Here is a 25,496-nt window from a genome sequence, read left to right as displayed (position 1 = left end):
CCCACTTTTGAGGTTGACCCGCTCATTCTGGGACAGCTCCACCCCGTCTTGTGGGTTACCCTGCCCCCTAAGGAGTAACCACGCCCACTTTTAAAGTTGACCCCGCCCATTGCGTGATACGCCTCTCCCTGGCGTGCTAGCCCCGCCCCAATGAACAACCACGCCCATTTCTGGACGTCGCCTGCCCCCTCAACCACACCTCCTGTGCCAGCCCCGCCCCTCGGGGCTGGTCCCGCCCCCCGAGCGGCCGGAGCGGGGCGTTTCCCGCCGGGCGGCGGAGGCCCCGCCCCGTTGTTTACCGCTCGCTCGCTCGGCCGGCCGGGCTGCTGCCACCGCCTCCATCTCCATGTTGGAGCGTCCCGCTGCTGGCGGCGCGGCGGGGAAGCAGCGGGCGGGGGAGGCGCCTGTGGCCTGGCTGTGAGGGGCGGGAGGCGGGGCGCGCTGCGCTGTGCTGCGAGCGCACTGACAGGCTCTGAGCGCGGCGGCGGCGGGCAGCGGTGGCGCAGCGCGGAGACCCGGACTGGAGCCCGGCCCGGCCCCCCCCAACCCCGGTTCTTCCTCCTCCTCCTCCTCGCAGGGCGGCGGTGGCGGCTCCTGCCCCTGGAGCTGGTGTCTCGGCGGAGCCCGCAACGCTGCCGCGGGGGGCGGGCGGGGGCCTGGGCTGGGGGAGCGCCCCGGGGGCGGGTTCTGGCTCCGGCTCCGGGCGTTGGGGGGGCATGTAGCGATTGCGTGTGGGCGGGGGTCTTACAGGTTTCTTAGGGAGAGGGGCACTCGGGCGGGGGCTGAGGGAGGGGCGAGGGTAGCTGGGGGCTGGGTAGGATCAAACCGTTTTGAGGGGCTGGGTTGGTTTGGGGGTGATACGGGTTAGGAGGAGGGGGATCCGTTTATTACTGGGGGCTGGGTTGGTTTGGGGGTGATACGGGTTAGGAGGAGGGGGATCCGCTTATTATTGGGGCTGGGTTGATTTGGGGGTGATACGGGTTAGGAGGAGGGGGATCCGCTTATTATTGGGGCTGGGTTGATTTGGGGGTGATACGGGTTAGGAGGAGGGGGATCCGCTTATTACTGGGGGCTGGGTTGATTTGGGGGTGATACAGGCTGGGAAGGAGGAGAGTTACTTAGGGGGTAGGTAGGCTCAGATAGTCATTGGGGGCTGGGCTGATTTGGGGGTGATACAGGTTAGGGAGGGTTGGTACATATTTCTGGGTGGTACAGGGATTTAGGGGGTGGAGAGGTTTCCTAGGCAGGCTGTTTTTGGGGGTGATATATTTTGGGCGTTCTAGGGGTGGTGATTCGGGGAGGGGAAGTGATACGGGATTTTTGTTTTGGTGGGGGGTGATATTTCCCTTCTTTCCCCTCCCCCCTCCCCCCACTGGGAATTACTACTGGAGGAGGCGGCACTATAGGAGGGGTCCCCTGTGCGCGCGGTTTTTTTTTTTTTTTTTTTTTTTCTGGCTGGCTTCGTTCCTGAAGGAGTTTTGAGAGAGAAATCTGCCTATCGATCCCTAAAAACAAACGCACACAAACCTGCCTCCGGGAGGGAAATAGCCAGGTGAAATCGCACTCTGTTTCCATGGACAACCCGTCCATTATCACCCAGGTGACTAACCCCAAAGAGGAGGAAATACTGTCCTGCACTCAGGATAAAGGTAAGCGTTCCTTTCAGATTATACTAAAGTGATGGGCGCTGTAAAGATGCATGAAATAATATATGCTCCACAGATAGTAAAAATATCCTTCCAAGGCACTGGGACTAGAGGCGTGTTTGGTGGTTTACAGGGTGTAGGTTGAAGCCAGTGTTTGTGTGATGGCTTCTGACACTGCTTGTCTAGATAATTCATACAATTATTTGAATTTAGCATTAACTAGATTTTATTTAAATAAAATATGTTGTGTCTCCAGAGGGTCCTTTATTGTAACTTCTGCAACCTTGTTTTTGTCACCCTGGAGGCTCTCTAGGAAGAAACACTTCTGTCTGGCTTGTTAGAAAATTTTGAAATTTCATTCTGGGGCAAGGAGATGCTTTGGGGGGAAAGAGGATTGTGACTCTCCCAATCCTAATTAAAACAGAAAATTTATCTTCAGATCTTGTTGAAGGATTATGCCTTGACCCTGCAAAAGAAACCAAGACTACTTAGCATCTGAAAGTGATCAAGCAAAACTGATCTGGCTAAGTGTCTGTCTGTTGTGATACAGAGGTAGGCACTACAGGATGAATAAAAGACAGTCTTTAACAGACAGAGTCCAGGGTCCCTGGAATTTTTTTGAGAGCATTACAGATCTTGAAAGTTATTGTGTGTATAAATGTGTGGGGTTTTTTTTGGTACAGTAGGTAAAAACAAGGCAAAAGGAACAGAAATGTGCATATATGAAAGAAACATCTGTTAATAGATTCAGCACTATTCCTTTTTATTAAATAACTCAGTATTCCCTTTCCCTGTGATCAATATCCATTGTTTTCTGGTGTCCTGCAGCACTCTTCCTCTTTTTGCTAAGTGTGAAGGTTCTTGTAATGGTAAGGAATTCTGAATAGCTAGAGGGCTCAGTCCCTGTTTCATTATAACAGTGTTTTAGAGCAAAACACTCCACACCCAACCACTGATATGGGATGACAATTTGTAAGAAAGTACAGTGATATATAAAAAAATAATCCATGCCATCAGAGGTGGTTGTTATAAGGAGCATTTTCTCCTTTGGAATACGAATGCTACAATCACTGGTTTCTCATTCAACCAATTGTGAAATGACACATTTACTATGAGGTCTTGTGTATTCAGACTTCTAATATTTCCCACTGGTGGTAGCAGTGATTGGTTTGGGGTGTGCAACTGTATACGAGGCACTTGTCACTGACATTTTATACAGGGTCTCACAGACATCTTTGGAGTAGGGTTAGGTGATACAGTAGTTAAAACATCAGTGACACCCAGAGGCCTGTTTATATTGGAGCTCCCATTATTGCTATTATTACTGGTGAAGGTGTACTGGTGTTATCCTCCAGTTAGAATTTTAGAGTAGACAGAATAGTGGAGACACAGTTGATAGATTACAACTTGACAGCTTGTGGTAAATACATGCATTTGCAATAAACATAAGTGTCTTCAGATTCATTATTCTGTGTTTGATTATATATTATCTGTGGTATGTATTTGCATGTTATATATTCATATATTACTCATTCTAGTCTATCTTAAAGTAAAAATCATGGAAAATTAGCCAGTGTGCACTGGCATAGTAGTGTTTTTTTAATCCTGGGAATTTTTACAATTTTAGAAAAATAAAACCCAGAATTACCTAACTTTCAGTATAGGTTACTGGTCTTTAAAACTTCATTTTTAATGGATTTTTGTTAGGTAAAAATGTAGAGAAGCATTTTAAATAAGTGAATTTTAGACTGAATTTGTTTCAAAATTTGTAACAAAATGATATATGCTCTGAGGTTTTGTCAAGTGTCATTCCTATGCAAACTGTTAAGGTAAAGAGTTGTAAATTGCCTGTCTGCTGGGTTTTGTAATGGAAATGCTGGCCATCCTTAAAATCTAGGTATGGTTAGAGGATTTTCTATTTTTCGGGGTTTGTAGGTTGTCTTAAGGTTATTTGCATATCTCACTTTAGTGACTTCAGGTTATGGTAAGGCTTCTTTGTAACTTGGGGATTCCTTAGAGTTCAAGCAAAGCTTTAAGATGGTATATACTAAAGCAGAGCCTAAACCTAAGGTGCAGTATACATGGGGCTGTGGGGAACTCGAACTTTTAGTGGGAGGCAACCCAGCTGTATAAATCAATGCATCAGGGTTAATCTTCAGTAACTTGTTTGTGTTAAATTGACGTGTATACAGTGGTTCTCTAACATGTATGTTTTTAATATATGCTGATTTATCTTTTGAAGCAATCAGTTCCAGAATTTGTTTTTAGTACTTCTACTGAAATTGTTCTGTAATTATAAAAGCACTGTTTCTGTTGCTTCAGTTTACTCTGTCCACTTCCTGTATGATTTTAGGCTTTGGCGGTGAAAATGTGCTATAACTTGTCGTATAGGGTTTTCAGGAGTAATTTGTTAGCAATTTAGTATACAATATCTATGCTCAAACTCTGAAAATGTTTAATATCTATATATTTTACCATTGCAAGGTGCCATGATGCAGGCTAGCAAAATAAAGACCTACCTAATAGGCACTGGGGGAAGTTCTCTTCATGTAAACGTTATGCTTTAAAAAAATCAAAATATTTTCTTGCTAGTTCAAAGTGCGTAAAAAAAATCCTTAAAAAAATTCCATTCTGTGGTAATGGAACTTCCCATTAAAGTTTAACGATCAGTATTACAGTGGCACAGTTAACAAATATTTAATTCTAATAATTGGATCAAAACCATGAAAAACGTTGACTTTTTAATATGAGTTATTCAATGACTGACTGCCACATGATGGTGCACTACATTTAGGTCTGACAGTCAAAATGAAGGCCAACTACTGAAAGTTGTAACAACTACATTTTTAATGATTTCATTTAACATTTGTCCTGAAATAGTTTCTTTTCTAGAAGTTGTTACACTTTCAGCTAATTTTGGTATTTGCTGATGTAAGTGTAAATAAATTGATGCTTGGAATTATAAATCTCTTGTGCAAATTTAAAAGATTGGATGGCTATTTAAAAATATTTTTAAGCAGAAAGCTAACAAACTGTTTGATAGACTTTCAGTAAGCTAAAGTGTTCCCCTTTGCTGAAAACTCTGGAGCTTGTCATATCTGCCTTTTGTAAACTCAAAACAGCAACAAAAGCTGTAGCTAGCAATTAAAATGGAAATACTTATAAGAATAAGAAAAGTAAAATTTCTTGTTTCTGGGTGACAAATTTTATCTTAGTTTTTATTCAAAATTTAGATCTTCATGTTACAGATGAAAAGTAGACACTTATATTAACTGAATTATTTATATTTATGTACTGATCAGTTACTTCTTGATATACTAGTTAAATGCTTCATGTCTTGAAAAGAGAGCAGTGATGATAGATTTTAGCATTGAATATTGTGTAGGCAGACAAGCTAATTGATAGGTATTGTGTAACTAGGCCAAATAAGTGTATCGCCTTTATTTTGCATCTGTGAATTTCTTTTTAATCTTCATCAATGCAGAGATTTTAGGCTGTTTAAATAGTCATAAATTAACATGTATGTAGCAGTGGCATGACATTCTAGTCCAGTTAAGTACACTGCTGTCCAGATTCTCTTTGATGTTTGGTTGATTTTCTCAGTTCAGACACATCTTTCCTAACTTGTTCTAAAATTTGACCATAATCAAAGCTCCCATTCAGTAATTTGGAATTATTGCAGGTTGTCTTTATGAATGTCTTCTGTTGTATGTGTAAAAGCAATTATTTTTTGGAATATTTCAGACCTGGAACATAAAACCAGTAATCGTATTTTGTATAAAGTATAACCTTTAGTACTTTATGAAAATATAAAAGTCTTGAGAAGCTTCATTTTCCTCCTTTTTTTACAAAGAGTGTTCATTGTCATTTGAGGCAATATGTTTGCAGTACCATTGTAGCTGTGTTTGGCCCAGGATATGAAAGAGAGACAAGGTAGGTGAGGTAATATATATTTTTTGGACCAACTTCTGTTGGTGGAAGGTACAAGCTTTTGAGCTACACAGAGCTCTTCTTCAGGTCTTTTTTTATTTGAAGTAATAAACATTTCAAAAGATCTTCACCTAAAAGCTCACATTTGGAGTAGAACTGAAGTACAGTGTTCTTGAATTTTAATGTTAACATGATTTAATCACAACTTAAGTAGCTGATATTTGGAATATTTTATTTCCTTTTTATCATTGTGGTTTCAATAGGATTTTAGTGCTTCATGAACATTTGAACACATGCTGTTTTAAAATAAAGTATCGATGTAACAATTTTTTTTATATTCACCAAAACACACTAAATAACATGAAGTAGAAAGTAACATTAAGAAGAAAATGTAGAAGTCGTCTCTGGCTCTGCATTGGAATGTGGTTCATTACAGAGGGTAATTTTAAAATGTTAACTAGTGATGTAATTGTTATGAAACCAGAGCAACCACACTAAGTTTTACGTTCTAGATACACTGTAATAACATGTGGTAACCTAAGATTTGGTTTAAAGTTGCAGTTAAAACTCAACAAACTGGGATGATGATGATGATGATTATTTTTGGTGATCTGAATGATAGTTTATACAAATATCTGGTACTCAAGCCATATCTGAGGGCTGTGAAACTGTCATTTTATTTAATGGTGGGCTCTTTGAATTCAGACTTGTCTTAATGTGGTGATTTAACTTAAGCTTTCAGAAATTAGTGTGCCTTAAAAAACAGCAAGACTATATTTTGTCAATCTGGCATTCAGAAATGCAAATTGAAACACATTTCTAATGAGTCAATAAAACACAGTGTGATCTGTCATGCACTATATTTTAGCCTTCTCAATTTAATCTGTGCTGAGATTCACACTAATAAACATCATAAATACGTTTCCAAGTAATTTGTGTGTGCATGGAAATTGCTCATCACATTTAGTGCTAACACTAATCTGAATGATAAAAATATATGAAATATGAAGCTGTAAATTCTCATTGAGGAGTTTGTGATTTGTTTGGTTTATGGGTGGGGCGAAAGTTCACTGTAAAAATCACTTGAGTCTGCTCAATAGGCATCTGAGATTTTTTGTGTGAAACCTGATGACGCTGTTCCCATTTAATGACATTACTATATACTTTCTCCTTACCTGGCACAGGCTGACCTGGAGGCTCGAACAGAGTCAAATGAGGGAGGGGAAAAAAAAGCCCTTTTTGCTGCTTTGTCCCACATAAAGAACCCTGAGATACTTTTAAGAAAACCATAAACTTGTTTTACTTTGGAGATATCAGGAATACAAATCTTGTATTTTCCACTTTTGCTGGAGGAATCCTTGGAGGATCAGAGAACTGTAGCGGTGGGAGAAATATCTCAGTTTTCAGATGGAAGACTTGGGCTGTAGAAAAATTCACAAAAATGCTTTCAGCCACTTATTTGTCAGGAGTTAGTTAAATAGTTGCAAACAAAAAGTAGTCTGAACCTCTTTCCCATGTTAGTTGCTTAGGTTTTAGTTTCTTATACGTTTCTCGATGACCTAAGATTTTTATCTGTGCAGTTTTAACATTGCATGGCAATAGTTTTTGCAGGTACTAAAATCTGTTTGTTACAGGAAAAACCAAAATATTTGCAGATCAGAATGAATGCTAAATCTGTGTCTTTCAGTACCAGTTAGTATAGAGTAATGTAATATTAATGTTTATAGTGAAATTTCCAGTTTCGCTCAGATGGGGAGGAAAAACCATGTTCATGATGTCAGGACTAGTCTGTTCTTAGGCCTTATTCAATATTTTATCAAAGTAGCTTTTACATGAATGCAATAGAGTGTCTAGTATTTTAGCACAGTTCATACTACTGCAGTGTTTTTTTTGGTTTTTTTTAGGGTTCTTAAGAGTAATAGATTGACAGCACTGGAAACTGATGTCTTTTATCTACAGAACAGATGCAATAAAATGCATCTTTAAGTTTACCACATAATTAAATGCTTTACATAGAGGGTGAATCAAAAGTGAGATAATTCTTTTAAAGCAAGACCGTTTCCTCAGTTTTTAAAAAACAAACAAGCCTGAAGAGCCACCGCCTCTTTCCTAAAAATTACAAAGTCTTTATAAGTAGATTTGAAGGCCAGAAATCGTCATCTAGTCTACCTTCTGCATAACACAGGGATGACCCACCCTCGGGTGAAAAATGTCCAATGTGCCAAAATTTACTAAATGTATACTTTCTTAAAGGGTAAACTGAAACTTCTGGAAGAGGTACGTAGGAGATGAAGTAGCAGCTAATATGGTGTACAAAAGATACATTATGTATATTCCATATTCTTTCATCTTGGAGGTCTTGTCCAGCTACTGACCAGACCATTTTGCTATGCCTGTGAGATCTGACATGGCTCCAGCTCATGGCAGTATTGGTGCTGCTGATTGCTTGCGTTCCCAAGGCTTCAGCGAGCGATAGGAGCAGGAATGAAACTCAGTATCTTACATAACACTATAGAGCCCTACAGATGGCGTAACTGGAAAAACAATATAGATACAGATATATTATTTAAAAAAATGTTCAAAACAAAACCTTAGTAATGTGTATCTGTAAGCCACAAAGTTGAGACCCTGTATTTGCATGGTAAAACTGAACATGTTTCAGATGACTGTCATGGTGGTTCAGGAGCTTATTAATAGCACCTGTGAAACTGATTACTCTTGTCAGTTTCATTCTGCTGCTGCTCCTTCAGAGGCTCTTCCACTTTCTGGGGAGAGTGACTCAACAGTGGAGGATTGTCTCTCCCCCCTCCCCCCCTTGTGCTTCTTCAGAGTTCCCAGAAGCAGCACAATGAAACTTGATAGCAATCTTTCAGTTTCATGACTGCTGTTCCTAGCTATTAATCAGCAGCGAAACTGTAAATAGTGTTTTTGTTATGATGGTGCGAGGCAAAGCTGTGATCTCCCCCTCACTTCCAACAGCCAGGAGAGGGGAGCTGTACAACAGGGGGAAGGAGAGAATTTTGTCAAGGGCATAGGAGTAAATACCTAATCTTACTAAAAGTGCCATGGGATCTTTATTGTGCTGAGAAGATGGATCTCAGTTTAAGGTCTCATAGTTGTCAGTGAACATAAGAATGGCCATACTGCATCAGACCAAGGGTCCATCCAGCCCAACATGCTGTCTGCTGACAGTGGCCGATGCCAGGTGCCCCAGAGGGAGTGAACCTAACAGGCAATAATCAAGTGATCTCTCTCCTGCCATCCAGCTCTACCCTCTGACAAACAGAGGCTAGGGACAAGGCCGGCTTTAGGCCGATTCGCCCAATTCCTGGGAATTGGGCCCCGCGCCTAAGAGGGCCCCACGCCTTAAGCGCCTTTTTTATTTTTTTTTACTTACCCCGGCTGCGGTCTGCTCCGGGGTCTTCTGTGGCCCCACTCCCCTGACCAAAGCGCCCGCGGGAGCGCGGCTGCCCCACAGCCCCACTCTCCCGGCTGGAGCTCTGGCTGGAGCGCGGCAAGCCCCGCGGCCCCGCTCTCCCGGATGGAGCTCCGGCTGGAGCGCGGCTAGCCCCGCGGCCCTGTCTGGAGCTCCGGCCGGAGCGTGGCAAGCCCTACCCTGCAGCCCCACTCTCCCAGCTGGAGCTCCGGGCCGGAACGTGGCAAGCCCTACCCTGCAGCCCCACTCTCCCAGCTGGAGCTCCGGGCCCTTTAAATAGCCCCCAGAGCCCTGAGGTAGCGGGGGGCTCCGGGGGCTATTTAAAGGGCTGGGGCTCCAGCTGCCTCTGCCACCCCGGTCCTTTAAATAGCCGCCGGAGCCCTGTCGCCCCCATGCATTCCCCAGAGCTCCCGCGGCTATTTAAAAGGTCTGGGGCGGGGTAGAAGCAGGGGAGCCCCGGGCCCTTTAAATAGCCCCAGAGCCCTGTTATAGCGGGAGGGCTTGGGGGATATTTAAAAGGCCGGGGCTCCAGCTGCCTCTGCTGCACCCCGTGGCCACAGCCAGCCCCTGCCAAACCCCCTGTCCTGTCTTCAGCCAACCCCTGCCACACTCCCCTGCGGCCGTGCCCAAAGCCAGCCAGCCCCCCACACACCCCTGCCTGCACACCCAGCCCCGCACCCCCTGCCCTGTCTCCAGCCAACCCCTGCTGCACCTCCCTGCCTGAAGCCGGCCAGTCCCGCACTCCTCTGTCTCCAGCCCTGCCAACCCCTGCTGCATCCCCCTGCGGCCCTGCCTGAAGCCAGCCCGCCCCACACACCCCTGTCTCCAGCCAGCCCCGCACCCATTGCCCTGCCTGCAGCCAGACCCTACCTCCAGTCAGCCCCTGCCCTGCCTCCAACCAGCCCCATGTCCACTGCTGCCCTGCAGTTCCCAGGGCAGTAACCCTGCACACCTGCTTCAATGAGGGGGGCAGGGAGCAGCTGGGACTCACACATGTGCATACCCCCAGGGAGTGGCGGGGACCCACACATGTGAAATGGCGCTCATTAATAACCAATCAACAGCATATATGATGCAATGTACATAATATATAAATTTATTATTTATATAGCTATGGAAAGTAAATAATACATGGAAGAAATGAAAGGCTTTTTTTTTACACTTTTTTTTTAGTCATCCCTGCCAGGGCCCCCCGAAAATGTTCGAATTGGGCCCCGCACTTCCTAAAGCCAGCCCTGGCTAGGGACACCATTCCTTACCTATCCTGGCTAATAGCCATTAATGGACTTAACCTCCATGAATTTATCTAGTTCTCTTTTAAACCCTGTTATAGTCCTAGCCTTCACAACCTCCTCAGGCAAGGAGTTCCACAGGTTGCGCTTTGTGAAGAAGAACTTCCTTTTATTTGTTTTAAACCTGCTGCCTATTAATTTAATTTGATGGCCCCTAGTCCTTATATTATGGGAACAAATAAATAACACTTTCTCCACGCCACTCACGATTTTATATACCTCTATCATATCCCCCCTTAGTCTCCTCTTTTCAAAGCTGAAAAGTCCTAGCCTCTTCAATCTCACCTCATATGGGACCTGTTCCAAACCCCTAATCATTTTAGTTGCCCTTCTCTGAACGTTTTCTAATACCAGTATAACTTTTTTGAGATGAGGAGACTACATCTGTATGCAATATTCAAGATGTGGCATACCATGGATTTATATAAGGGCAATAAGATACTTTCCATCTTATTCTCTATCCCTTTCTAATGATTCCTCGCATCCTGTTTGCTTTTTTGACTGTCGCTGCGCGCTGTGTGGACGTCTTCAGAGAACTATCTATGATGGCTCCAAGATCTCTTTCCTGATTAGTTGTAGCTCAATTAGCCCCCATCATATTGTATGTATAGTTGGGGTTATTTTTTCCAGTGTGCATTACTTTACATTTATCCATGTTAAATTTCATTTGCCATTTTGTTGCCCAATCACTTAGTATTGTGAGATCTTTTTGAAGTTCTTCACAGTCTGCTTTGGTCTTAACGATCTTGAGCAGTTTAGTATCATCTGCAAACTTTGCCACTTCACTGTTTACCCCTTTCTCCTGATCATTTATGAATACGTTGAATAGGATTGGTCCTAGGGCTGACTCTTGGGGTGCACCACTAGTTACCCCTCTCCATTCTGAACATTTACCATTTATTCCTACCCTTTGTTCCCTGTCTTTTAACCAGTTCTCAATCCATGAAAGGATCTTCCCTCTTATCCCATGACAGCTTAATTTACATAAGCGCCTTTGGTGAGGGACCTTGTCAAAGGCTTTCTGGAAATCTAAGTATACTATGTCCACTAGATCCCCCTTATCCACATGTTTGTTGACCCCTTCAAAGAACTCTAATAGTTTAGTAAGACATGATTTCCCTTAACAGAAACCATGTTGACTTTTGCCCAACAATTTATGTCCTATGTGTCTGACAATTTTATTTTTTTACTATTGTTTCAACTAATTTGCCCGGTACTGATGTTAGACTTACCGGTCTGTAATTGCCGGGATCACCTCTAGAGCCCTTTTTAAATATTGGCGTTACATTAGCTATCTTCCAGTCATTGGGTACAGAAGCTGATTTAAAGGACAGGTTACAAACCATAGTTAATAGTTCCACAATTTCACATGCGAGTTCTTTTAGAACTCTTGGGAGAATGCCATCTGGTCCCGGTGACTTGTTACTGTTAAGCTTATCAATTAATTCCAAAACCTTCTCTAATGACACCTCAATCTGTGACAATTCCTCAGATTTGTCACCTACGAAGGATGGCTCAGGTTTGGGAATCTCCCTAACATCCTCAGCAGTGAAGACTGAAGTAAAGAATTCATTTAGTTTCTCTGCAATGACTTTATCAACTTTAAGTACTCCTTTTGTATTTCGATCGTCCAGGGTTGTTTAGCAGGCTTCTTGCTTCTGATGTACTTAAAAAAAATTCTGTTATTACCTTTTCAGTTTTTGGCTATCTGTTCTTCAAACTCCTTTTTGGCTTTTCTTATTACATTTTTACACTTAATTTGGCAGTGTTTATGCTCCTTTCTATGTACCTCACTAGGATTTGACTTTCATTTTTTAAACAATGCCTTTTTATCTCACTGCTTCTTTTACATGGTTGTTAAGCCACGATGGCTCTTTTTTAGTTCTTTTACTGTGTTTTTTAATTTGGGGTATACATTGAAGTTGGGCCTCTATTATGGTGTCTTTGAAAAGTGTCCATTGCAGGGAAAAGCTTGCAGGGATTTCACTCTAGTCACTGTACCTTTTAATTTCTGTTTAACTAACCTCCTCATTTTTGCATAGTTCTGAAATTAAATGCTACAGTGTTGGGCTGTTGAGGTGCTGTTAGTGTCATGACTCTGCCATGTCATTTGCTATAGTAAAAGAACCAGGATAGACAAATATGACTTCTGTGAAAGTAAATGGTGAAGAATTTTCACAAGCATGAATCTATGGAATGCAATAAGTGCACATAGGGTTTGTGGACACACAGATCAGACTTGCATTTGCATATCAGAGTATCTGCACACTTACAATGGGTATGCAGAAATGCACATGCATGAGCATTTGGGATCCCATTTTTCTAACCAGTTAAAATACTGTGGAATAGTAAATGTAGTGGATAAAAGAATAGTGAAGGACATAGTTTCAGTTTTTGAAAAACACTTTTTGAGGATGAATGATGAAGACCATCATGGATTTTTAAAGCTGTCCATGAGATAGGAAATGGTTATGGCCAATTTTTCTAGTGAAGAGAAGTTAATAGTATGGTGTCCCAAGTATTAGTACTGTGTCCAGTGGTGGTCAGAATGGGCTTGGCCCTTGAAGGCACTCAGCATTTTAATTCCTGATACTGCAGGATGCTTTGCTGTGTCATGCCAACCACTTGGAGGGACGGGTGAATGGGTGAGGTAGCAAAACTTGCTAAGAGTACAGCTACCTACATTAAAGGGAAAGGAGGTTTGAGAGACATTTTATGGAAGCAACCAACAAAACTGAGGAATTGGTAGAGGGTATGTAGCAATGGTAGATAATTTAATGTAGGTAAGTGTACTGTATTGCATATTGGAAGGAACAGTTAAACTCACTCATTACATACCAGTGGTTTCTCGATTAGTTGAGGCCTCTTTGTGGACAGCTCAGTGAAGATATCTTAAGGTATAGCAGCAATCCAAAAAGCAGATAGTACATTGGATTAAATTAGGAAGTGAATAATGCAGAAAATAAGGTAATACTATCATAAAATCCAATGATTAGTCCATTCCTCAAACAATGTGGGAAGTTTTGGTCCTTTCATTTTAAGAAAGACAAGACATAATGGAAATAGAAGAGGTTTAAAAAACAACAAAATGATTAAAAGCCTGGAAATAATTCTGTTTGAGATTAAAGCCTAAGAAAGGAAAGGAGAAAAATAAGAGGAGATATCATTGAGGCACAAAATAACAATTGGTATAGAAGAGGCCAAGCAGGGCCTCTTGTTAGTTTTTCCCATAATACAACAAGGCATTTAGAATTAAAAGGCAACATGTTTGGAATAGGTAAAAGGAAGTATAGTTTTATGCAGCATACAATTAACCTGTGTAAATCAGTGCCAGAGCATAACATTGCAAAACATCGCTAGGTATTGTTAAAAAGAATTGATGTTTATGAATGTCTGCAGTTACACTAACTAGGATGAAATGACCAGGTTATATTAATCATACTTCAAGGAATAAATCAATCATCATCTGGAGTCAGGCAAAAATGTCTCCCTTTGGTGTAGTGCACAGTTGGGTGCATTGTATTTTCCCCTGAAGCCTCTGCAATGGCCTACAGTTTTATCAGAAAAATTATTGGTTGGATCCATTGAAATATCAGCGTTCCTAGAAGTTCAGTCTCTATGCTAAATCAGTTATAGGCCTCTGCTGAAATTGCCAGCCTGGTATGCTGTTTGTGCTGATTATTTTTGTGTTGTGGACACTGATTTTCTGAGAACTGAACCTCAGGCTATTTGACGGAAGCTATTAATAGTCATTAGCTGAAAATGACTGTTCATTTTAGACATGGGGTAAGGAATGAAAAGTTCCGTTTCCAGTTACCAATCTCCTGTGCTATTCATTTCACTCATGCTAGTTAAATTTGTTAACCTATTTTGTAAATCCCCAGAAGGGGGTTTACAAAATTTTATACAGAATCAGTTGTTTTACAGTTAAAATGTAAACAGCTTCCTAACATAGGTCTGAGGGTTTTTAGTTTCCATTTAAACTCAGATTTAACCTGAGTACAAGGTTGTGGGAATCCTGCATTTTCTCAGCATTTCCCAATTTCCTCTATTTTTCAAATTATTACTCTAATTTTGCATTGAATTTAAAAATGGCTAGGGAGCCTGTATAGAGGGATGTCATAAAGAGGGTGAGGGAGTGAGAAACATAGGACGAGAATGACCTGCTTAATTGTAGGATGGAGATTATACTTGTGTGGTTTTGTTTCCAGTTAATGGTGTTAACTAAATTGATAGTTAAATGCAACCTGTCCCCTGAAATTCTATAGACTTGTCTTTCACTTTGAAAGTGTGACAAAAATTTAAACACCTAAGTTGGCCTATATTTAAGACAGCTTCTTTTAAAAAGACAGTAGTAATTTAAAATTTCCTAGTGTTAAAAATAACTTGTCAGATTACTAAAAGTGAAAGATCATAGAAAATGTTGTTCCTGTATTTTTTTTTCAGGTTTTTTTGGTGCATTAGACTCACTTAGGTCTGGTCTACACTTAAAAATTTTGCTGGCATAGCTGTGTTGGTTAAGAGTATGGAAAAAATCAGACCTGTAACCAACATAACTGTGCCAGCAACAGCCCCAGTGTAGATGCAATTAAGGACTTTTATTGTAAGGGGAACTTGCATAACCCACGCCAGCAAAGAACTCTCGTGTATCAACTGTATTCCCATTAGAACGGTTTACCAGTATAGTATTACCAGCAAACCCTTCATAGTGTAGACAAGGCCTTAGTGTCTAGTGGCTTTCATGGTTTCCCTTGAATCTCTGTTCTGTTTTTCTGTTTTGCTTGTGTGTGTCTTTCATATGGCAATAAGATAGAGAATAAACATTAAAACAAAATAGGAAATTGTGATTGTAAAACTGCAAAAATCAACAGGGCAGGAGTAATTGTACCTAAAAACCCCCACTTCTAACTCCCTTTAAAAAAAAAAAAAAGAGCTTGACTATGTCACTTTGAGAATAATACTGGCGAGTATGTGTGCTCGGATACCACTTGCTTATTGGGAGCTTCACCTCCTAAAGAATCACATTTAGTAGTGAAGTACTATCCATAGTTAATATATTGAAACTGTATGATCAGAAAAGGAAAATTCAGAAGTTGTTAAAAAATAAAAACCAACCCACTCCCACCCTTGATAATACATAGTACTTTTTTTTCACTACTCCCCAAGGACCTAATGCCTTTGAAACCAGTGGCAAGAGATTGTGGTCAATAACTCCAAGGTTGGTGCTCCATACTACAGGATCAGGTACAAGCAAACAGGAGGAGAAGAGACTAACAGGTAGCTGTCCTTTAGCATTTCCATTCCAAGTGTCCTTCCTGAAAAGGTGTGTTAAATTTAGAAAAATAAAATAAAATCAAACAGTATCATGTTAAGGTTGTGATATGTGCTGTACTAGAAGTGCAGGAAATGCAATGCTAAAAAATGACCTGACCATTCATTTGTTTGTTTCTCAGTTAGATGTGAGTTTGGATACTTTTAGTGATGTCCTTGAATTTTTGTTGTGTTTATTTTTTGTCAAAACTGTTTAACAGTGCTTCTGATGATTTTGCTAGTTCACTAAACTGTTTTTTAATTTGCTTATTCAGCTAGCACTTAAACTGTGTAGTTAAACAGTTTATATGTTCAGGGGGATCATGTAAGGAAATTACAACATAATGAGATCAGTTTTTTTTTTTAAAATAAGTACACCTTTTTTAACAGGACAACATTAACAAGAAGATAGGCTGTTAAAAAGGAAATTAACAAATCTCCACAAAGTACTGGAAGGAAAAAGATCTAAATAAATAGTAAATAATTACCACTCAGGGAGAGAGTAGTAATGGAAAAGTTTGGATATATAGTTTTGCATTCCAGTCACACACAAGAAAATAAATACACAAATTTCATAACAGAATGATAAAGGAAGGTGCCATAGTATAGGGAACCATGTTCTTATAATCTGATAGTATCCTAGATTAAAAGGTGTCAGGGCTGATGTATGTTTCATTTTGGAAATGTCTTGACTTGGTTCAGTGGCCTTACAATGACAGAAAATATGGATCAAAATGTAGTTAAGCTGCATCATGGCCAAATACATTAAGGCAAAAACTTTGTAATAACCTTAGATAGATAAATACGTGAGGCCACCTGAAATGTAATAGTAAAATACTGATTTTTTAAAATTTAATTTGGTCTTAAACATTTTGAAAAAATAAAGAGGACGAGTGCTTTACATCTTCTAAATATTTTACAAACAAGATATATAAAACATGCGAATTATCCAGATATCCATCGTATTAAACACCTACTGATTCCTAGAAGACTCCTTTTCTCTCTCTCTCTCTCTCTCTCTCTCTCTCCAGGGTTGTAATAAAATAAAATATTTTTGGCATGATCTTGCCCCTAAAGTGAAATGAGAATCGAATCATTCACCATGGATGGTTCCCGTCTGTTTCTTAAAACTACTTGTTGTTGTTAGGTTTTGAAAGCTAAAGTTTCTCTCATTTTGTACAACAACCTTCACAGAGGCAATCCTGGCAATTACAGGCCAGTAAGCCTAACTTCAGTACCAGGCAAATTGGTTGAAACTGTAGTGTAGAACAGAATTATCAAATACATAGATGAACACTTTTTGTTGGGGAAGAGTCAACATAGCTTTTGTAAAGGGAAATCATGCCTCGCTAAACTATTAGAATTCTTTGAACGGGGTCTACAAACATGTGGACAAGGATGATCCAGTGGATACAGTGTACTTGGACATTCAGAAAGCCTTTAACAAGGTCCCTCACCACAGCCTCTTAAGCGAAGTAAGCAGTCATGAGGTAAGAGAAGGTTCTCTCATGTATCAGTAACTGATAGGACAGATAGGGTAGGAATAAATGGTCAATTTTCAGAATGGAGAGAGGTAAATTTCTCCAAGGATCTGTATTGGGACCAGCACTGTTCAACATATTCATGAATGATCTGGAAAAAATGGTAAACAGTGATGTGGTAAAATTTGCAGATGATACAAAAGTACTCATGGTAGTTAAGTCCAAAGATGACTGCGAAGAGTTACAAAGGGAACTCACAAAACTGGGTGACTTGGCAACAAAATGGCAGGTGAAATTCAATGTTGATAAATACAAAGTAATAAACTGTGGAAAAAATAATCCCAACCATATTCACAAAATGGTGGTGTCTTAATTAGCTGTTACCACTCAAAAAAGAGATCTTAGGTTTATTGTGGGTAGTTGTCTGAAAACATCCGTTCAGTGTGTAGTCAAAAAAGCTAACAGAAAATATCATAATGCCATTATATAAATCCATTCTATGCTCACACCCTGAATACTGTGTGTAGTTCTGGTGACCCCATCTCAAAAAAGATATATTGGAATCAGAAAAGGTACAGAGAAGGGCAACAAAAACGATGAAGGGTTCAGCTTCCATATGAGGAGAGATTAAAAAGACTGGTACTTTTCAGCTTGGAAAAGAGATAACTAAATTGGGGAATATTATAGAGGTCTGTAAAATCATGAATGGTATGGAAAAAGTGAATAAGGAAGTGTTATTTACTCCTTCATATAACATTGAAATTAATAGGCAGCAGGTTTAAAACAAATAAAAGGAAATACTTCTTCACACAAAGCGCTGTCAATCTGTGGAACACATTGCTGGAGGATGTTGTGAAGGCCAAAACTATAATGGGGCTCAAAAAAGAATTAGATCAGTTTGTTGAGGATAGGTCTCTCAACGGCTGTTAGCCAATATGGTCAGGGATACAACACCAGGTTCTGGGTGCCTCTAGCCTTTAACTGCCAGAAGCTTGGACTGGACAACGGGGTGGATCATTCGATAATTGCCCTGTTTTGTCATTCCCTCTGAAGCACCTGTCATTAGCCACTGTTGGAACACAGAATATTGGACTAGATCAGTGGTTCCCAAACTTTAACAACCTGTGAACCCCTTTAAAATGTCAAGTCTCGTGAACCTCCTCCTAAAAATGAATAATTCCAGGGATTTTCTCCTTTACCTGAGTATAAATTATAAAAGCAGTGATCTGGGAAATACACAATTTGTTTTTATGACATGCTTATTATACATTATTTATTATTAATTATTATTTATCATGACAGTATTTTTATTACATTATGAGAACTGCAACACTCTTCCAAGAGCTCACTTTCGTAGCTCGTATCATTTTGAATAAGCCCGTTATAAGACAAGGCTGCTATGTTTCATCAAGGAGTATCAGATGTGAAACAGCATGAAGGTATTTAAGAAGCCGATTCAAAGAGTTCCTCCTACACAAGCATTCAGGTCTTGAGCAGTCCAGGCAAACAACGCACGTTACAACAAAGCTTAAACTTGTTCTTCATAATAATTTTAAAAACAATACTAGCTGCCTATTTAATTTTAAAAACAGCAAAAAATATCCACCTCCCTTTCCATTTCTTATAAGGAGTCTTGAAGTTTAAATCTCCTCAGTGTGATAGATACGGTTGCTTTGATCTGCTTAGCTCTTGGAAGTCCAGGGGCTCCAGGCTGCTGGCCCCGTGCTGTCTGGGGTCCCTAGGGACAGCTCTGTCTGCCATTAGGGAATTTTTTCCTGAGAACCCCCTGTAACATTTCGCGAACCACAGTTTGGGGACCACTGATCTGACCCAATGTGGCTGTTCTTATGTTCATAAACTGAGGCAGCATGAGTAGGGTAGGCAAACTTAAATCCGCAAAACTTTCCTTATGAAACTAATTTATTAGCCCCTGTAATGAGTTTTCCTAGTTTGGTAGTCTCTCATTCCGTGTACACATACATACAGAACTTCACTGTCATTCTCTGGGATCCTACATTTTAAATTATCAGTTAAATAGCTAGTTAAAACCACTTTATGGATTCCATATTTCTCTTTCCATGTAGAGTGGGTGCCTTAGAAAAGCAGCTTGTTGTTTTAATTTCATCATGTAAGGCAACCTAACATTTATTTTATACCTTTGAAAGCCTCCTACTCTAAGATAATTATCAATTAAACTTTTTTCTAGGCCTGACAAAATGACCTGCTGATAACTATACTGTACTTGCAATGTTCAGAGTCTGGGTTTTGAAAAACAAGGCACAGATCTATAATAGGTGGCAAGAGATCCATAAGCATGTATGTTGTCTTTACAAAATCTGTCTGGGACAACTTCTCTTCAAACCACTGTCTTTGGTTACAGGCATCATAGTAAAAACAATCATTAGACCAGAGTTTTAAATATGGCATGCACTGCATTATATGTTGCCACCCAATGCGTGCCATAAACTTTAGTTTGGGATGGCTCACCCAGTAAATCCTGAATCTTTCAGTTTATTATTATTTGGGAGAATATTTAAAACAGAAAATACTTGTCAGAGTTTGATATTTTTACAAATAAGAAACTGCATTATGAGCATGAGAGCATATGAACTAACCTGGAGGCATTGCTAAGCAACTTTATAGTGGGATTTAACTTTGACAAATGTCCATTAACACTTTCTTCTGTATTGCTCATAATTTTAGCCAAATTACTTCCAAGAGGTTAAATGCAGTCATCTTAACTGGTTGCAAGTTAAAAGGGTTAGCTTTTTTGTACGGTACTTTCCCTCCCCCCCAACTATGTACATGCATCAGCGCTAACCACTTTTGTATCGGCACATCTTGAGAAAGCATGGCCAGCTATCCTGTAGTGTTTCAGTAGAGGATAGCATGCCTAGAGTAGATGCACAAAGTGGCATCAGCCGTGGGCAGTATATTCTGGAATGTCCTAATGCACAAAGAGTTTTACAAATATGGTTAGGGAGTCTGTCCACACTGCAAAAAAAAAAAATGTGCTGAACCAGTTGCAGGTTGTCAGCTGTGGTCTAGAAGTGACAGAACATCGCCTCGAGAGTTGCTGACAGAGTTTTAGCCCTGTGGTGACACTAACCAAGTTTAGAGCCAGCTATACTCTAAGGGAGATATCTACAATGGGATTATTTTGTCCAAAAATTCCCATAGTTGCTACCACGAGTGCATCTTCACTGGGAATAGCAAAAGGGACAATGCTCTGGGCAGCCACTAGCACAGGGTTGGGCAAACTTGTTGGCCCTAAGGCCACATCTGGGTATGGAAATTGTACAGCAGGCCATGAATGCTCACAAAATTGGGGGTGAGGGCTCCAGCTTGGGGTGCGGTCTCTGGGATAGGGCTGGGGTTGGGGGTGCAGGAAGGTGCTCTGGGCTGGGACCGAGGGGTTCGAGGGCAGGAGGGGGATAAGGGCTAGGGCAGGGGGTGGGGATATGGGAGGGGGTCAGGAGTGCATGCTCCAGGTGGCACTTACCTCAAGCAGCTCCCAGAAGCAGCGGCATGTCCCCCATCCAGCTCCTATGTGGAAGTGCAGCCAGGCAGCTCTGCGCGCCGCCCCCTCGGCGCCGCTCCTGCAGGTCCCATTGGCCCTGGTTCCCGGCCAGTGGGAGCTGCGGGGGCCGCACATAGGGTAGAGGCAGCGTGCGGAGCCACCTAGCTGCCCCTGCACATAGTAACCGGAGCAGGGACATGCTGCTGCTTCCAGGAGCCTTGCGGAGTGGGGCAAGCCTCCGACCCCACTCCCCGGCTGGAGCTTGGGAGCAGGGCAAACCCCGTTCCACGGTGGGAACTTAAGGGCAGGATTAAAATGTCTGGAGGGCCGGATGCGGCCCCCGGTCCGTAGCTTGCCCACCCTTGCATTAGCATTTTAAGTACTGTCATCACTCCCTGCTTTAAAGGACATGATGCTTAAAAACCTGGTAGATTCTGGTCCTTTGTGCATTCTAGAGTTCTCACTGCTGGAACTGAATTGATGGTAGCAACAAGTAGAAACGTATTTTAAAAAGTTAGTGCTAACGTGTGGACAGGACCATAATGAATATTTGGAACAATAGTCTGTGTCAAGTGAGTGCCAATGAAAATTTCACTCTGTATTTCTTTCATCTGCAGTGATTGCCAACAACTGTAGAGATGAGCATATTTTCATCTATTTACTTGTTAATCTCATAGGCCAAAGTATCCAGCATTTCATTAGCTGTAGTTCTTGACTATGTGGCCCATTACATTTTCATACTGAACTATGGAAAGAGATTCTTTTGAATGGCATAAAAAGCAAATTTGCCAAAAGTATGCAAAAGGCTACAAGACAAAAAGTGACACTGTAGCGCTTAAAACTGTTTTGACTAGTAAAATAATCTTAGCTCTCCAGAGTCTTGCTGTCTTTACAAAGTAGCACTTTTAAAATTCTGTCATCAGTAAAGATTTCTTTCCCATGGATTCTACAGATCAGACATGTAACTTTTATATTTAGCCATGCTGAATTGCAGCTTGAGAATATAAAGCCACGGAGTTCAAAAGTTCTCCTTAGCCTTGTCTAGAGTGGGGGAAATTTGACATAAATGTCCCAAAGTTGTTGGCACTGGTTCGTCTCAAACAGATTAAGCAGTATTGGGGGCTCAAGTGCCAGTGGGCTGCTGCTGTTTTAAGCACTGTGTTGACACTGCTCTGAGCAGGATTAGATGACATGGTATTTAAAATATTGGTAACCTGTGTACACTGAGAATATATCTACAGTGCAATTAGACTTCCACAGCTGACTCGTGTCAACTGGCTTGGGTTGAGGGGCTGTTTAACTGTGGAGTAGACATTTGAGGTCCGGCTGCAGCCCAAGCTCTTGCAGGGTCCTAAAGCTTGAGCTTGTGCCCGAACCCAAACATCTTCATTGCAGTTAAACAGTCCCTTACTCTAAGCCCCAGGAGCCTGAGTCAGCTGGCACAGGCCAGACATGGGTTTTTAATTGCAGTGCAGTCATACCCTAGGACTCCCAAGGTTGCTGGACCAATGGTTAGCAAGAAACCTACCTTTTAACCTCCAGCATCCCACTTGTTTGTTTACACTCTTTGATTAGCACCTTTTCTTTATTTGTGTCTTTCTCTCTGATCGCACGTGTCATTATTTGTGAGATACTTGGCACGCACTTGTACACTGTTATATAATTACCTTGTATATGATATGCTGTTTTACTGCTTGCCTACAAAACAATTAAAAATCTTTAATGCTATATAGTTAGTAACTGAAAGGATATTTAACATATTTGACTAAGCCTTATAGTTAAAGCTAACACAAATGTAAGAGAAACCTCTCCTTTCATCCAAATTGTTACACTTTGAAGCTGTGAATTACTTTACCTGTGGGAAAGAGAATAGCTGTAACATTCCCTGTAAAATTGGTATTTAACTACTGTTGGTATATATTTAGGGCTTGTCTTCACTACCCAGGTAAGTCAACCTAAATTAAGCTACTCACATAGCTGGAGTTGACTTAGCTTAGATCGACTTACTCGGGTGTCTTCACCGGTCTGCGTTGCCGGGAGACGCTCTCCGGTCGACTTACCTTACTCTTCTTGGGGAGCTGGAGTACCAGAGTCAACCGGAGAGCACTTTGCCATCTATTTAGCAGGTCTTCATTAGACCCGCTAAATTGACACCAGCTGCATCGATTGCAGCAGCGTCAATCTCCCTGGTAGTGAAGACAAGTCCTTAATGTGTATGTTTGTATACATCTTAAGCGATTGTTCTTGACTTTCACTTCAGCCGCTTAGGTCCTGTCTTCCCATTTGCTAACATCATTTTGGCTTCACTGTTGACAGCAACACTAAGATCTCTAGTGTAGCTGGGCCACCAGCTGTTGTCAGAAGCTTTGAAATAGTGTCATGTAACCCTGTTCAAAGGAGGTAGTCTGGATGATACTGTGATTAAAATGCTGATGCTCTTCTATGTTAGAGCTCCCACTGTTGCTAACTGATGGAGCTTAACCTTAAATATTATACATTTTAGGATAGAAATTCCTAGCATAGATAAAGTTAGAAAATTCCTACGCAGGTGAAATCTGAATGTCCATTCTTTTAAAAAAGCTTTTCAAGCCTCCTCATAAAGAAGTGAGAAAGGTTCGACCCATTTATTTTTTTCTTTGAAGGCCACTTCCAGGTTTAATAGCAAGGACAACTACAAAAATAGTTTACACTTGTAAACCGCAGCAACGTTGGCTTTATATTTCTATGAAACCTTCTTTAATAAGATTAAGGACTGAAGTAACTGTTCAGGTTGTAATGTTTTGGAATATTGGCTCACTTTTTGCTAGTATACATGATTTGATAACTGATAGTTAAGGATTTAGTGCCTGTATATAAGCTTAAAAAGTAAGCTCAAGATAATAAAATATTTAATACCGTATAGGCACTTGCTACTACACAGTGGAATGTACAGTTTACTAAAATTTCACTGTCTACCATTTCAAACTGTACTTCAGAGTATTGTAAGTAAAATAGATGACTGCAGGATGAAAACCTAACCATAAATACAACCATGTGCTAACACTTGTGAATGATTAAATAAACATAACTTATATACTGTAATACTTTGATACATCTTTGCCTACTGTCAAATCAATACAATACAAGATAAATGAAGGATGAGGTGTGCAGCTAGCTTAGAAAATAGAGCGCATTTAGCAAATTTCTAAAGTTAATGTACCCTTCCCCCTTTCTCTGTGGCAAAGACATGTCCCCTGATTAACCATTGGTTACTGCTTGGTATGGCACTCTGTTGTTGATGGTGTACCCTGAAGGTGATTGAAGTGGCTGCAGTGTCTGAATATCAAGAGCCTGGAAAAAGGAGACTTGCTGATACTGTGATGGTAAGTACAAAATAAAAAAAGATGAGTAAAATAACTAAACTAAAAATCTGGAGGACAAACTCCCTTAAACTTGAAAATCTAGTCAATTTAAAAAAAACTTTTCACATGCTACACCTGCCCCTGAATCCACTTGTCAGTTTTTATGGTTTGGCAACCACACTGTCCTAGTTTTAAAATAACTTTTTAAAAAAGTTTCTCTCCTCTGATGCTGTGTAAAGAAACATAAAAGGGAGAATGACAGTACAGAAGAGGGTGTCAAATGAATATTAAAAAAAAAAAGTTTTTTGCTCTGCTTTAATAATGAATTAAATTTCAGATGTAGGAATTGTTGTTAAAAGTTGCTTTTCTTTAACCTCTTAAGGTATTTCAACACTTGTAAATACTAGCAGATAATTTTTAAAATTAACAGTGTGTTGGTGGCCTTAATACAGCATGTGTTCCCATATAAATAAGTATAGGTATGTAAAATTTGCTGAACATATTTACATAGTTGCATTTTAACTAATATTTTGGATATTGTTTGGCTATGTCTTTCTGCTTTATAGTAACTATATTAAGATTTGAGCGTGATGAATCTGCTTAAAACAATTATGAAAAATTCGTCCTAGTTGAGAGTTCGCTTGAACATTTTTCTTTTAAAAAACCAACAACTTTTTTTAAAGTGTGCGCATTAATCTGCACATTTATTTTTGTTTTTTCCACACAAGGTCATATTTGTTTCCTGAACTGCCTTTAAAAATCGGTAGCTATAGACGTTGTGCATTGGGAACGAAAGGGATTTTGTTAGAGCTTTGAACGTAATATGTTGACTTGGATTTCCTCAGTGGTTTAATGGAGGCCAGATTTGGCTTGTTAGATGTATTTGGATGATAATTTTACGTGAGCTCTGCATACACATTTTCAAAAGCACCTAGGTATTATTTTCAAAAGAGACTTAAGAACCGAAGTCAGTGAAATTAGAGTCTAGGCGTGTAAATCTCTTCCGAAAATATTGCCCCTCTTCTGTTTTTCAGTGTTGTTTCGTTAGTGGAATTTGACATTCTAGCTCCTGAGACAATGTAAGGTTGGTGTTCTGATCAAGTTTGTCATTAGATTGTTATAGATTTAGTTTTCTCCTAATGACTGATTCAGGAAACAGCTTGAAAAAATTAAATAAATGGTAAGGGTGAAGACAAGACAAGGACAGATGCAGAAGCATAAACTTACGAGACTGCTATTGCTGTGCTGGATGATGATGGTATAAGCCCAGGCAGTATGAAAACATGTTCCCTCAGGACAGGGTGGAGGAAGTGAACTTAAATAATAATAGGGTTGATAAAGAGAACAGTCATTGACTTGTCATTTGCTTAAGAGCTACAGCATGTGGATTTTGAACACTTTATCACTTATTACATGACAGGAAGCAGCACCACAGATTAGCTGGCATTGCTTAATACCTATAGTTGGAGTTCAGGTAGTATTTAAAAAAAAAAAAAGAATATAAATGAAAATAGTCATGAATTGTCCCAAATCCATCCAT

General features: G+C 40.5%; 1 protein-coding gene across 2 annotated transcripts in view; it reads left to right on the top strand.

Annotated features, from left to right (window-relative positions):
- Positions 1 to 1,125: 1,125 nt before the first annotated feature.
- CTDSPL (CTD small phosphatase like) overlaps positions 1,126 to 25,496 on the top strand; it is a 125,267-nt gene continuing 100,896 nt past the window's right edge. The window contains exon 1 of one of the 2 annotated variants that reach the window (XM_045005459.1): positions 1,126 to 1,649. In XM_045005459.1, coding sequence (XP_044861394.1) covers positions 1,574 to 1,649 — 76 coding nt within the window. In that variant the 5' untranslated portion in view covers positions 1,126 to 1,573. The remainder of the gene's footprint in view (positions 1,650 to 25,496) is intronic. The other variant, XM_045005458.1, reaches the window with a different exon arrangement.

The sequence above is a fragment of the Mauremys mutica genome, chromosome 2 (assembly GCF_020497125.1).
Source record: "Mauremys mutica isolate MM-2020 ecotype Southern chromosome 2, ASM2049712v1, whole genome shotgun sequence".
Classification (NCBI taxonomy): Eukaryota; Metazoa; Chordata; order Testudines; family Geoemydidae; genus Mauremys; species Mauremys mutica.
The sequence above is the reverse complement of the archived record's forward strand: the minus strand, read 5'-3'. Positions and strand labels throughout refer to the sequence as shown.